The sequence below is a fragment of the Acomys minous genome (assembly GCF_964271855.1).
Source record: "Acomys minous genome assembly, chromosome: 8".
NCBI lineage: Eukaryota > Metazoa > Chordata > Mammalia > Rodentia > Muridae > Acomys > Acomys minous.
In genome coordinates this window covers 120,863,166-120,877,347 of record NC_140489.1, presented here as the reverse complement: position 1 = coordinate 120,877,347, position 14,182 = coordinate 120,863,166, and the positions used below count along the sequence as shown (strand labels likewise).

The 14,182-nt window shown below is 44.0% G+C and overlaps 1 protein-coding gene across 2 annotated transcripts in view; it reads right to left on the bottom strand.

Moving 5' to 3' along the window:
• The window catches only part of GTF2A1L (general transcription factor IIA subunit 1 like), a 47,315-nt gene extending 34,345 nt beyond the window's left edge, over nucleotides 1-12,970 (bottom strand). The window contains exons 1-3 of one of the 2 annotated variants that reach the window (XM_084791923.1): nucleotides 12,873-12,970; nucleotides 10,600-10,701; nucleotides 10,272-10,392 (exon numbers count right to left, since the gene is read on the bottom strand). In XM_084791923.1, the coding sequence (XP_084648049.1) occupies nucleotides 10,272-10,392; nucleotides 10,600-10,701; nucleotides 12,873-12,893 (244 nt within the window). In that variant the 5' untranslated portion in view covers nucleotides 12,894-12,970. The remainder of the gene's footprint in view (nucleotides 1-10,271; nucleotides 10,393-10,599; nucleotides 10,702-12,872) is intronic. The other variant, XM_084791924.1, reaches the window with a different exon arrangement.
• Between the last annotated feature and the right edge of the window lie 1,212 nt (nucleotides 12,971-14,182).

Below are 14,182 nucleotides of genomic sequence, written 5' to 3'. Positions count from 1 at the left end.
TCCCCCTCTGCTTTTTCCGCATTTAATTGCTTTTTTTTTTTTTTTTTTTTTTTTTTTTTTGCCTTGGTCATGGTCTTTTATCACAGCAGTAGAAAGGTAACTAAGATACACAGTGTGAGCCTATGAGAGAAGGGAGAGAACAAAGGGCTGGAAGGTAGAAGGGAAGAAGAGAGGAAAGAGGGGGATGGAGAAAGGGAGGGAGGGAAGGAGGGAGGGAAGGAAGGAGGGAAGGAGAGAGAGGGAATGACTGATTTAAGCTAGTGGTTCTCAACCTTCCTAATGCTTTGACCTTTTAATACAGTTCCCCATGTTATTGTGACCCCCAACCATAAATTATTTTTGTTGTAACTTCATATTATAATTTTCTACTATTATGAATCATAATGTAAAGGTCTGACATGCAGGACATCTGATATGCGACCCCTGTGAAAGGGTCATTCAACCGCAAGGGGGTCGCCCCCACAGATTGAGAACTGCTGATTTAAACAGACACAAACAAAATACACTTCTGCTCATGGATATATTGAAGTAGTTAAGATTACCAAAATCTCCACATTACCCAAAACATTACAAATGCTATGCAGTCTCTATCAAAATTCCAATGATACCTTTAGAAAAATAGAAAAAAAATTCTAAAATTCGCAACAGGACCATAAATAAGCCCCAGTAACCAAGGCAGGCAGCCCAGAGAAAATAATCTGATGGCTCAGCAGGTACAGCCTGCTGGACAAGCATGAGCACTTGGGTGTGGCGGCTCAGGACACGCCCGAGAGCCAGACAGTGCAAGCGCACATGCACAAGTGAGCCTGGAGCCCCTGAGTGAAACAGCAGGCAGCGGCAGGGGAACCCCGATGGCCAACAGCCAACTAGCCTGGCATTTGCAGGGGCAGTGAATCCTCCATCAAACTCAGCTGAAGGAGAGACCAACACCAGCGCTTATCCTCTGACTCCATGACGACATGCTCATATGTGCACGTGTGCAGGCAAGCACTTAGAAAATCAAAATCAAGGGCATCACATTTCTAATTTTAAGATTATATTACAAAGCCAGGTAGAGGGAAGTGCATACCTATAGCCCATATTCAGGAGATAAACACAGGGGAGATTGCTTAAAATCAGGCAGGAGTTTTTGGGTTTGTTTGGTTTTTTTGTTTGTTTGTTCGTTTTAATGGAGTTTAAGACCAGCCTGAGCTCTGGGTTAGAAATAAATATTATTTTTTTAAAAAGCACTATTACAAAGTTATAGAAGCTAAAACACTATAGACCAAGAACTGAGGAGATAAAGCCAGGTGCTCAGGGCTTTTAATCCCAGCACTGACAGGGAAAGGAAGATGGATCCTGGGCTTGCTGGCCAGTGGCCATGGACCAATTAGGCATGCTCTAGGACAGTGGGAGGCCCTGTCTCAAAATACCAGAAGTTATCCTCTGTATGTATATGCATGCCCACATACTTACACACACACACACACACACACACACACACACATACAAGAGACAGAGAAAGAGAGAAAGATGTACAATAAATTCAAACATGTAAGACCATCTCACTCCCAACAAGACATTAAAAGGGACAGTGGGAAAGAACTCTCTCCTCAAAAGCCGGTGATGGAGTTCGCAAAGTCTTGATTTGCTTCATACATTTTGAAAAATGTCCTCTCATGCCCTGATCATGACACCTCGCGTGCTCCTTTGCTGCTCACACTGAACTTGGCATGACAGTGCAGGGCATGACTGAAACCAATTAGAACATGCAACATGATTTCCAGATGGGGGAGGCCGTCAGCTCAGTGCTGCGACTGTGTTGGTTGTGTGTTATTGGAAATGTCTGATTTTTATCCAAGTTTCCAGGATGACTTGGTGGATTGTGACGTTTCCTTTGTTCATTTTTAGTGGTTTCAAGATTCCAGGTCTATGGTGATGCCCTCTTACCCTGATCACACTCTTTCCCATGACCACCCATGTATGATGCAGCAATGAATACACATAAGTGTTTCATGTTGCACAAAGTTCCCAGTTCTTCACATGTAAAATCACAACAGTGGACTTCTCTCTTATAACCTTATGCAAAAAATTAACTCACACTCAAAATGAATAGAAGATGCAAACATTAAAAGGGTGAAATACCCTGACATTTAGGCTTCCATTACAATAATAAATAGAACTTCTGTGACTCAGATCTTGTCACTAAGACAAAGACGTAATAGAACCAAAAGATGAACTGATTTAGTTCACATTTCAATCCATTGTTTTAAGCCTGAAGTGAGGCTAACAGTGATAGTGGAAAGGACATGATGAAACAGATACGCTCGCCTCATCACAGCCAGGAAGCAAAGAGTAAGCCTGCACAAGAGAGCTACCTCATCATCATCATCATCCTTTATCCTCCTGGGGCTCTGGCCTCCAGGTGGGATGTGCACACTCAGCATGGGCATTCCCCTGTCTTGTAAACACTTCTGAGAACAGAACACGCACACTGACATATCCAGACATGGGCTCCACTGTCTCCAAGCATTCTCCGCCCCATACAGTGCAGCTGTCGCATAAGATTAACCACGGCAGGACTACATCAGACATAAAAGACCCTGACAACAAGAGGCTCAGACCACAAAAAGGCAACATGCAGATGAGAAAATGTCTCCAAGCTACGTGTCTGATGACGGGCTAGTATCTGAACTATGTAAAGATCTCACACAACTCAGTAGTAGAAAAACAAGTAACTCAGATTTAAAACGAGCAAGATATCTGGACAGATGTTTTCCATGGAGACCCAGAAATACTCAATGGACATTTAAAAGGTTGCTCCGCACCACTGCTCATCAGAGAAGCAAATCAAAAGAGCAGTTAAGGTGGAATGTAGGTCAGCGGTAGCAGCTCGCCTCTCACACAAAGCGGGCATTTTATCACCAGCACAGATCTTTTAAAAGATACACCTGTCCACTACAAGGAAGGCTATCCTCAGAAAGAGACCGTGGGTGAGGAGGAGGCTACAGAGCAAGGGTAATGCCCCTTCTCCTTTGAGACAGGGTGCTGCTCACAGCCCAGGTCGGTCTGGAAATCACTTATGTGACTCAGAAGGTCCTGCACTCGATCGTCATCCTTCTGGAACTGCGCTGTGACACCACACCTAGTCCCCAGGACTCCCATCTTTACGCAAACAGAAAACCAAGCATCACAAACACTCTATCCATCTCTATGGACCACTGCTAACAGTCTCCTGACAAGGGCACTCTGCACAGCACAACCACAGGCATGAACCTGGAAGACTCCACACTGAATGACACATACCACACACACACACACACACACACACAATGCTGTGTGTTCTCATTTATATTTAGAATCTAAAAAGAAAAGGAGCCAGGGAGATGGCTCAGTGAGTAACTTGTCACCAAGACACCAACAACTGAGTTGATTTTTTGAAAGCATGGTGGATGGGAACAAGTAAATCCTAAAACTTGCCCTTTGACCCCCACATGTGTACCATGGCATGTGTGTGCCTGTATGCACACAGGCGCACACACACACACACACACACACACACACACACACACACACACACATACACACAGTAAAGTGAAGTGTTTTTTTTTAGAAAAACATGCCAAGATAAAGAATAAAATAGGGGGTTATCAACGTGGGGAGGCAAGAACTGAGATTTGGTCAGAGTATTTGAAGTCTAGAGGTAAAATGTGCAATACAGGGGCCCTTTTGTTGGTTTGTTTTGTTGGTCGGTTAGCTTTTTGAAACAGGGTTTCTCTGTGTAGCCTTGGCTAGTTCTGAAACTAGCTGTGTAGACCAGACTGGCCTTGAACTCATAGAAATCCACTGCCTCTGCCTCTCCAGTGCTGGTTTTAACGGCGTGCACCACCACCACCACCCAGCTGAGAGCTGTTCTAATATTGTATTATATTTGAGAGTTTTGCTAGCAGTGTAGATTTGAGACTCTTGCCACACTTTCTAAAGAAGTAAATAACTCTGAGCTGATGGGTGTGCTAACTTCCATAATCTATGCCCGCAATCCATGTGCATCAGAACAGCCTGTCGCCCAGTTTAAAACACACAGTAAAATTTAAGTGAAAAATAAGTATGTGGGCCAGGAAGGTAGCTCAGCAGACAAAGGTGCTTACTACGAAGGTCTGGCAACCCATGTGACCTCCATGCATAAGCATATGCATACATGTGCACAAATGTGCACACACACACACACACACACACACACACACACAGCAGCAGCAGCAGCAACAAATTGTAGGTGGTTGCCACACCCATCAGGCTTCCTGTGGGTTCTGGGGATCTGCACACCTTCTCACCCTGCTCTGCAGCTCTTATCCACTGAGCCACTCCCCAGCCCCAAACCCATAGTTCTAAATGCTCTTTGGGGCCCTCGATTATTAAGAATATAAAGAAACCCTGAGACAAAAAAAAATAGTTGAAATCTGGTAACACAGGATATTCCTAAGAAGTGAATGCAGGCAAAAAATATAACAAAGCAAACAAGCTTTAAAAACAGAGCTGACGGGTGTAAATGACTTACTCAATTGTGGGTTTTGTTTGAGCTCATTATCAAAAGAAATAAAAAGATTCTAGGAGTTTAAGTTATTTTAATCAGGCTTTTTAAAGCATACCATGAGAAGGTACAATTAAGAAGTACTTCAGTTTTATGAGGCTATTTATTTTAAGACTCTTATTGAGACCAGAAATGAAGACAGATAAGAACGGGGTTTGTAATGCACTTTTCTTCTTAAGCCTCTTCATTGTAAATTTCATGGAAGAGAATAAGAAAACTGTCTTATTTTAAATGTAATTATTTCTATTATTCTAACTTCCAAGACAGAATAAAAAATAAGGTGCTGAGTGAAAGCTAGCTAGATCCAGACTTCGCCAGGCTATTTTGTGATTTTAAATCACTGGTAATATTACCATCTTCCGGGCAAAATGGAGTATTGCAATGTTGAATGACAAGAAAAATGAGAAGTTTTTAAACTGTCATTTTGATAAAAGACATTCCAGTACTTCCCTCCCGCTTGTGCATCACACTTCTCGCCAACCTCAGGTAAAAAGAACCTGACTGCTTAGCCAGGCACAGTAGCTCATAGCTGTATGGCCGTCTAAAGCTGAGGTAGAGGATGGCTGAGTTCCAGGCCAGCCTGGGCAATGATAGTGAGTTCTAGGATAAACTCCTGCCTCAAAAAAATAAAAATAAAAAATAAGAAACTGAAGTTTGCAAAAGTGCTAACCAGGGTGGTAGTGAAGGGAATGTTCTGATAAAATAGCAGAGAGTAAAGTGAAAGCACAACTAAAGAAACAATCGCTGATAAAAAGTGGTTTGGCATGCCAGCTTTACAGTGATAGTCCCATGACTCGTGTGTGTGTGTGTGTGTGTGTGTGTGTGTGTGTGTGTGTGTGTGTGTGTGTGTTGTGTGTGTGTTATATGCACATGTTTATGTAGTATGTGTACAGTATATACACATGTGTGATATATGCACATTATGTATACAGCATATGCATGTGTGTATGGTATATGTACATATGTATGACAGTGTGTATGTGTGTGTGTGCAATGAATGCACATATGTGGTGTGTGTGTGTGTATGGTAGGTGTGTGGTATATGCATGTGTGTGTTGTGTATGTGTGTGAATTTATCTGATATATGTTCGTGTAGTATATGCTTGTGTGCCTGGTGTCTGAGTGTGGTGTATGCACATGTGTGTATGTGGTTTGTGTGTGGTACATACATGTGTGTGTGTATACTTGAACAGGCTCCCCAGTGTCCTGCTCTATCCCTCTCTGCCTTGCACTTTGTGACACATGCCTCTCACTGAACCATGCTAGGCTGAAGGCCATGAGTCCCAACAATCCTCCTCCCCCCACTCCTCATGGCTCTAGCGAAAAGATGCTTGCAAGGGCAAATGGATGGAATTAGAAAAGACCATCCTGAGTGAGGCAACCCAGACCAGAAAGACATTCATGGTATGCACTCCCTTATAAGGGGATTTTAGCCATATAGTAGGAGATAAACATACTACTAAACGCACAGACCCAAAGAAGATGAGTAACAAGCAGGACCCAAGGGAGGATGCTTAAATCTCACTCAAAGGGGAAGTAGACTAGACAGAGGTGGATGAAGAGAAGGATCACAGAGGGAAATAAGGTCAGACCTGGGGAGAGTGAGGGGCAGCAGGACAGGAGGCCTGCAAAGAAAGGACAAACTGTGGGTGGAGGTATCTCTGTGACAAGCTGGAAACCTGAGTCAGGAGAGGCTTCTGTGAGGATATGAGGGGGCCCCTAGCTGAGATTCCTAGCAGCAGAGGCTGTGGAGACTTAAGAAGACACCCTCTAACTAGACAAGACTCCTAATGGAGGTAAGAGAACACCAACCCATGTACAAAAAACTTCAACCCAAAACTTACCCTGCCTACAAAACCTGCAGGGATAAAGAAGACTGAGGCAAAGTCCAACCAACGCCTGGCCCAACCCAAGACCCATCCCACAGGAGAGAGCCAACCCCTGACACTATTAACAATATTTGCTGTGCTTGCAGACAGGAGCCTAGCATAGCTGTCGTCTGTTGGGTTTTATTTCTTTCTTTGTTTTTCAAGACAAGCTTTCTCTGTGTAGCCCTGGATGTCCTAGACTCACTTTGTAGACCAGGTTGGCCTCAAACTCACAGAGATCCACCTGTCTCACCCTCCCAAGTCCTGGGACTGAAGGCATGAGCCACCATGCCCTGCCATAGCTGTCTTCTGACAGGCTCCATCCAGCAGTAGTTTGAAACAGAGGCTGAGACTCATGGCCAAACGTTGGGCAAAGCGTAGGGAATCTAGTGGGAAAGTGGGAGGAAGTATAGAAGGACCTAGAGGTGACAAGAGCTCCACAAGAGGACCTACAGAGCCAACTAACCGGGGCCCAGAGGGGACTCTGGAGTCTGAAGCACCAAGCAAGGACCATGTATGGACTGGACCTAGGGCCTCTACATTGATGTAACTGATGGGCAGCTCAGGCTTCATGTGGGGTCCTCTAGTAAGTGGAGTGAAGAACTATCTCTGACAAGGACTCAGTTGCCTGCTTTTTTATCACTTTCCCCTGACTGGACTGCCTTGCCCGGCCATGGGGGAAGAGGATGCACTCAGTCCTGATTCGACTTCATTAGCTAAGATGGGTGCATAGTGGGGCACCTCCGCTTTTCTGAGGAATTAGGGGAGGGCAGAGGGTGGGACTGGGAGGAGAGGAGGGAGGGGCTACCACCAGGATATAAAGTGAATTAATAAAAAGAGTAGGGGGGACGCTTGCAAGGCCACATGCAGTCTTTACACGGGTGTTAGCCTGCTGCTTGCACAGCAGGTGGCCTCTCCCACTGAGCCATCTCCCCCATCCTCCTGTGATGCACTAACCCTTACAGAGAAATACATTTTTTAAGCTTAGTAAGAAACTTGGTAATTCAATTGTCATTTGCTAACCTATTTCATTTTCATAATTGCTCCCATAGTTCAACTATTTTTGTTTGGTTTTGTTTGTTTGTTTGTTCTTCAGAACAGGGTTTCTCTGTGTAGCCCTCGCTGTCCTGGACTTGCTTTGTAGACCAGACTGACCTGGAACTCACAGAAACGTGCCTGCCTCTGCCTCCCTGAGTGCCAGGATTAAAGGCGTATGCCACCACATCTAGCTATTTTTTACTAGAAGGGGTGTGGCAAACAGGAAGACTGGGAACATAAAAGAGGAAAGAATGCTAGAGTCGAGCTGAATCCTCCTGCAAGCTGAGAACTGAGAGAGCCAGCACAGGCACCGGGGAGGTGGCTCAGAGCCTAAAAGCACTGGCTGCTCTTCCAGAGAACCCAGGTTCCATTCCCAGCACCCACATGGCGCCTCACAACCATCTGTACCTCCAGTTCCAAATTTCTAGCCTCCCCTGGCATCATACATATAATACACACGGGGCACAAACATAAATGCAGGCAAACATCCATGCACATGAAAGAAAATAATAATTTTCAAGAATTCTAGAACTGTTAACATGTCCTGAGAAGGTTATCAGCACAGGGATAGTGGTTCTTTTACAGAGATTATTTTGTTAAAATATCAACAACCCAGGCTTGAGGCAGAGATATATATGATCTCAGGTGGGACCTTAGTCCTTTTCCAGGACATTTTCTGGGAACCTCAAACAAGACTGCTGTCTGTTTATGGAGAGCTCTCCCGCCTTCCTGTACCCCTTGATCTGGAATATTACTAGAATCCTGCCGGGGGAGGTCCACAGGAACCACCTTGTGGCCTCATCTGGATCCTCAGCAACACTTGGAAAATAAAAGCTTCCAACCCACATAATCTTGTGTGTGTGTTTGCGTGTGTGTGTGTGTGTGTGTGTGTGTGTGTGTGTGTGTGTGTGTGTGTGTGTTATTGTTGCAGAGAAAACAAAGGGCAGCTCTTGGAGAAGCCCAGCCCCACACTCTTGGGGTGTCTTGCACCTCTTCTCACAGCACTCATGTTAACATCTATTTTAAAATGCTCTGGCTCAGGATCAGGGTCTGAGAAATGGGCTGTGGGCACTGTAGCCAAGAAGATGCCCAGAAGTCCCTGAAATAGGCCAAGGAGATGGGTGGGGAGATACTACTTTCAGGAGGGGGGAAAAGAAGATGGGGGGGTGAGGAAACCAGCAGGGAAGGGCCTCTGGCCAAGGAGGAATTCACAAGTCTGGCCAACCATAGCCTGTGTCTGAGATGAGGTAGCCTCTTCCTCTCCCTGGATTCCTTGCTAGCACACCTGTTGCTACCTTCCACTGTCTTGGAGCCTGCTGAACATTGTAATACATTTTGGTAAAAATAATAAATGAATAAAATATAAATCTCATAAAGTAAATCTAGTCTCAGATCCTGTCAGCGTCTGTTTCACCTTTGTTCTGTGTCACCGTGAATTAAACTCATTTAGAAGGGTATATGTGTGTATATGTATACATATATTTATATGTTCTACATTATATATTTATTTTGTATATTATATATTATATATGTGTGTGCATAAATAGGTAGATAAATATAGATACACACACAGTGCTAATAAACCCCAGTTCTGCTCCGTCGTACTGACTCACTCAGATTCTTTTCTGCACTGAAGCCAAGGATCCCACTCTGCCAGAGTTGAGGTCCCCAACAGAGGCATTTGGCCCACTGTGTGTGGTGGCACAGAGCTATGCTTCTTCTCCCTGTTGCCACTGACAGACACGTTGTTCTAGTCTCTTCACTGTTGCCAACATGATTTTCATAAAAATTTTCCGGTCCATTACTGACAATGGAATCCAAATACTACCTTTCCTTCTTACAAACATGGGTCTACTAAACCTCAACTAAAATCAATAAAATCTAATGTGTGGACATACCCAGACATATGCGCTCAAGCAGCCTAGGGCTTATAAGAACCAAAAAGAGTAAATAAGAATTAAAAAAGAATAAGAAAGGCAGATAGATTAGTAACCCTTTGATCTTCTATTGGTCTTTACCAGTTTAAATTGATACACATAAATCTGGGCAAAATTTTTATTTAGAAGCAAAGCTTTTAGTAAATCGAATAATAAAATAAAGTGCACATAGTTAATCACTTGCTACTACTTTATATGGCCCAAACTATAAGGTAGCCTGAACTCCCTCCATGTTTTTTTTTCACTCAGTTTTGCTCCCAATACAATACTAAATTTGTAATGTGCACAGATAAAAGAGGAAAGGCGGGGGAAAGGAGTAAAGAAACAAACCTTGGAGCACCTACCTTTCCCACGGTTACTTCAGCAATCACAGTTGTATTACTCCCTGAAAACCCAGTCAGCTTCTCAGAAATAACAGTGGATGTTGTAAATTTACACACTATATCCCTGGTAATGGTTATCTGTTTTACCAAATTAAATTTTAAAGACTAGTTTTAGAAACCTGAATCTTTTTAAACCAGCATGTGCACTGTAGGTTCCTCTAAATCGTCAAAAGGTGAGGCCCCCTCTACCTTAAGGACATTAATTATCCTGACTTTATTTTTTTTAAGATTTATTTATTTATTATTATGTATACAGTGCTCTGCCTGCATGTACATCTACAGGCAGAGGAGGACATCAGCTCACATTATAGATGGTTGTGAGCTACCATGTGGTTGCTGGGAATTGAACTCAAGACCTCTGGAAGAGCAGACAGTGCTCTTAACCACTGAGCCATCTCTCCAGCCCCTATCCTGACTTTAAAAGGTACCAAATATGAATCTGTTCTGAAAACATAGTCTTGGGCAAATTCTCTCCAACCTGTGGATTGCAGTGTTGGTGGTAAGCCATGCGGCAGCTGAAAGGTGAAGACAGGTGGCCGCACGCTATTTCTAAAGAAGTCCTCTGTCGCTTTAGACTGTAAAACTTTGGTTTCCCAGAGCTGCAAGGGAAAAAAAAATACTTTTACATTTTTGTTTGTTTAAAAAAAAATCAGCTAAGATGCCGTACTTTTTTTTTTCTTAAGTGTTAATGCTCCCAGTGGGCAGCACAAGGAACACATGCTAACACATGCTAACACGACTGAAGGACAAGACATGTGACCTCGCAGGCTCCGACACTGGAACAGGAACGAGACGTGAGCACAAACCTTCTTCAAGTCTTTTAACACCTGCTCCTCGACGCCTTCCTCAGCAAAAAGGTCCCGCACGCCCTCGATCACGTCCTCAATGACAGATCGGTAGAGCTTGGGCTACATGAAAGCAATTGTTAAGAGGTTTTAACTCTCAAATTAGAATGTGCTGGCTTGAAAGGCATGCAAGTATACTCTCTGGTCCACAGTTTAAAGAAAATCCACCACAAGATCATGAAGTACATGCTGGTCCCAGTACTGTCTTGGCTCCTGATAAACTGTATCAGCCTCCTGTGAGCCCTGTGAAGCTCCTATCACGAGGTTGAATGGCAGCTACAGCAAACCTGGAGATGACCTCGCAGATGTGCGGGTGGGTGTGCTGGTGATTATATGTCTTGGCCTTTGTGTGTTTAACCTTCTTGCTCCTTTTCAAAAGGGAAATTGAAAGCAGCTAGAAATAAATTCCTATTTTCTTTTTCTTTTTTTCTTTTTTTTTTTTTTTTTTTGTTGTTGTTGTTGTTGTTGTTGTTGCTTTCAAGTATGGGTTTATAGACCAGGCTGGCCTTGAACTCACAGCAATCCAACTGCCTCTACCTCTTTAAGTACTGGGATTACAGGCATGCACCACCACACCCACCTAAACCCCTACTTTCAATCTGCCATTTTCTCAAAGTAGCCACTGTAACAGTCATTAATAAGTGCATGAACAAACCCAAATGTTAAAACCATGTCACAAAATAAAATCAGACAGACTCAGCCTTTCCAGGGTGTGTGTGTGTGTGTGTGTGTGTGTGTGTGTGTGTGTGTGTGTGTGTGTGTGTGTTCCATGTAAAGGCCACAAATAACATACAATAAACAAGAATTCTAATTGTCCTTACTCTGAGTTGCTTAATCCAACCCAAATGAACACTGAGACTTTCTTGGACAGTTTTTTTCATGCTTCCCACAAAAATAGTCTCACCCCAGGAACAGGATTTTTAGACTAATCTTTCTAAAGAGCCAGGGTAGGTCTATGAATGGGCCAATCAGTAACACTGAAATGTTATTCGCAGGCATAAGCATTCAGAGTAAGTGCCCCCAGGTGAGCCGCTGCCTCTACAACAGCCACAGCTGATAAAGGCTCTAAATGGAGGCTTCTGTTTTAACCCCAGCTAGATGAGCACACCCGGGAGCAGGAAGGGAGAACTCCTGGGGCTAAAAACATCTTTTAAGATCTGCCCTCGGAGAATAACAGCAGCTGTCCCAAAGAAGCCAATAAAATACAATTTTTTCAGGAGCAAAATAAGTATTGGACATAGTCTGTCTTGTAGGACTGCTGTTAACCTTTCTATGGCTCTCTCTGTTACCTTTATTAAAACTATATATAGTCTGAACCTCCATCTCATCTGTGCTTCCAAAAGAAAACATTCTCACTGGCAGTAGCAATCAGACAAAGCGGTATGCATGCAAAGCTTATATTCGGGTATATGTACTTCACACTTCTTAAAACATAGAATGAACATATATGAATATGTCTCTAAAACTGGAACCGTTGATGCTGCAGAGATACACACGGACTCTTACAGACACAAACCTATCTTGGCTGCTCATTGTCTTTCTGGAAACGTGCATCATCTGTTGATACCGGGTTTTTTGTTGTTTGTTTTTTATTTTGTTTTTTTTTGCCTTTAACTTGGGATTTTTAATTTGATGGAAGATCTAACAAGTGCCGTTTTGCCAGTAAATCCTCACGGTGAGGTTTAGATACCCTATGGCAGTGTTTGTGGGTTTCACATTTAAATGGTAAGATGTTAAAAGGACACGGAAAGGCAAGATCTTGGGGTAACAATTCAGATCACATCACCTATCATTGCGGGTTAGGAAGTAATATAGTGGGAACCAGCTACGTCCTAATAAAGAATTAGAATTAGGGCTGCAGGTTGTGGTGAAAGCCTGGGATGGGAGGAGCCTAGTCAGAACCCAGCCTAGGGTTACTTTACAAGACCTTGTCAAAAAAAAAAAAAAAACGAAAGGAAAGGAGGGAGGGAGAAAAGGAGGGAAGGGGGAAAGGTGGGGGGTGGGGAATCATCCTGATGGAGGGTGCCCTGCCTCTACTCAATATCTAGGCGCCCTAACCTAGGTGGCCTTAGTTGGAGTAGAAAACTCGCTTTTTCCAGTGAAACCGGGTCTGTTTTCAGCTGTCTTCAGCTTCCTCTAACCCATGGTGAGAAGGGGTGGGGAGGGGGTCTATCAAAATCTGCGACTTGTCACGGAGGGCTAAAGGTTGTCGGCAAAGCCTACCGCCTCCTTACCACCAGATTGACGAAGGCCATGTTAACCGCTCTGCGCCCAACCGTTTGCACTTGCGTGGCAGAGAGCCACCGGGCTCGCTTTTGAACCGTGGCTCTGGTTGCTGCGCAACCGCGAGAATGCTGGGGGCGGGGCTAACTAGGGCGGGAAGAGAAAGAAGGTTAGTGATTGGAGGGATGGGGTTTGGGCGTGGCATGGGTGTGGTGGGGCGCCTAGCCAGCAGGTGGATGGGGCAAGTTCCTCTTTGAAGGATGTAGGGGGAAGAAAGAAGGCAGATGAGTTTATTCCTGCTTTTACCAGTTTGCCATGTCTCTCTAAACACCACTCACAACTGCACTCCATGAGGCTGTATAAAGGTGTGACAAGAGCCAAACTTTTATAATTAGCTGTTGAAGTGTGGGCAAAAACAGCATCAACTTCACCTGGGAACCTGTTAAAAAAAAAATACAAATGAGAGTCATAAAGACGTTTACTGCCAAGCCTGCCCCGCATGCTTTAAAAGCTTGTCCTCTGGTCTCCACAGGTCTGCCTGTGCAAGCAGGCACAATCCGCATCAGTGCACGTGAAAGAGATTAATACAAACAACCAAGGATCCATAAACACAAACATGTCTACCAAAACAGAGAGTGGCAATTAAGGGCCCAGCATATGGTGACTTCAAAATGTTCTCCAGAGAGTTCTGATGGGCGTTGAGTTGAAATGAGTCCTAAGACACACTCAACATTGGGCCCACGTTAAAATTACCTGAAGGGTTTTTTCTTTTTAAAGGGTTGGTGCCTGCATCTCCCCCAGAGCATATTATTTTAAAGTGCAACGAAGGTGGAGAACTAAGTTTAAAGTAAGTCGGCTCCCCGGGCATGTTCGCTTCTCAGGCAGAAGTCACCATGTTTGTCATATAATTGTTCAATCTCTCTGTCTCTGTCTTTGTCTCTCTCTCTCTCTCTCTCTCTCTCTCTCTCTCTCTCTCTGTGTGTGTGTGTGTGTGTGTGTGTGTGTGTGTGTCTGTCTGTCTCTTTCTGTCTCTGTGTGTGTGTGTGTATCTGTGTCTCTCTCTGTCTCTTTCTGTGTGTGTGTGTGTGTGTGTGTGTGTGTCTTTCCCAGACTTAACTAACTAAAGCTGAAGGTGGATTTAAGCACACACAGCCCCCCTAGTTCCCAAAGGAAAGCCCCATCTTCTTCCACAACTCTGCCTTCAAGGAGCCTTTCTAATCTGAAGATAGATCTCGACCTAACAGATGGTCGTGTGATGATTTAAAATCCCATTATCGTTTAGAGTCGACTGCTTATTCGTGAGTGTAAGTGCAGTAGAGCT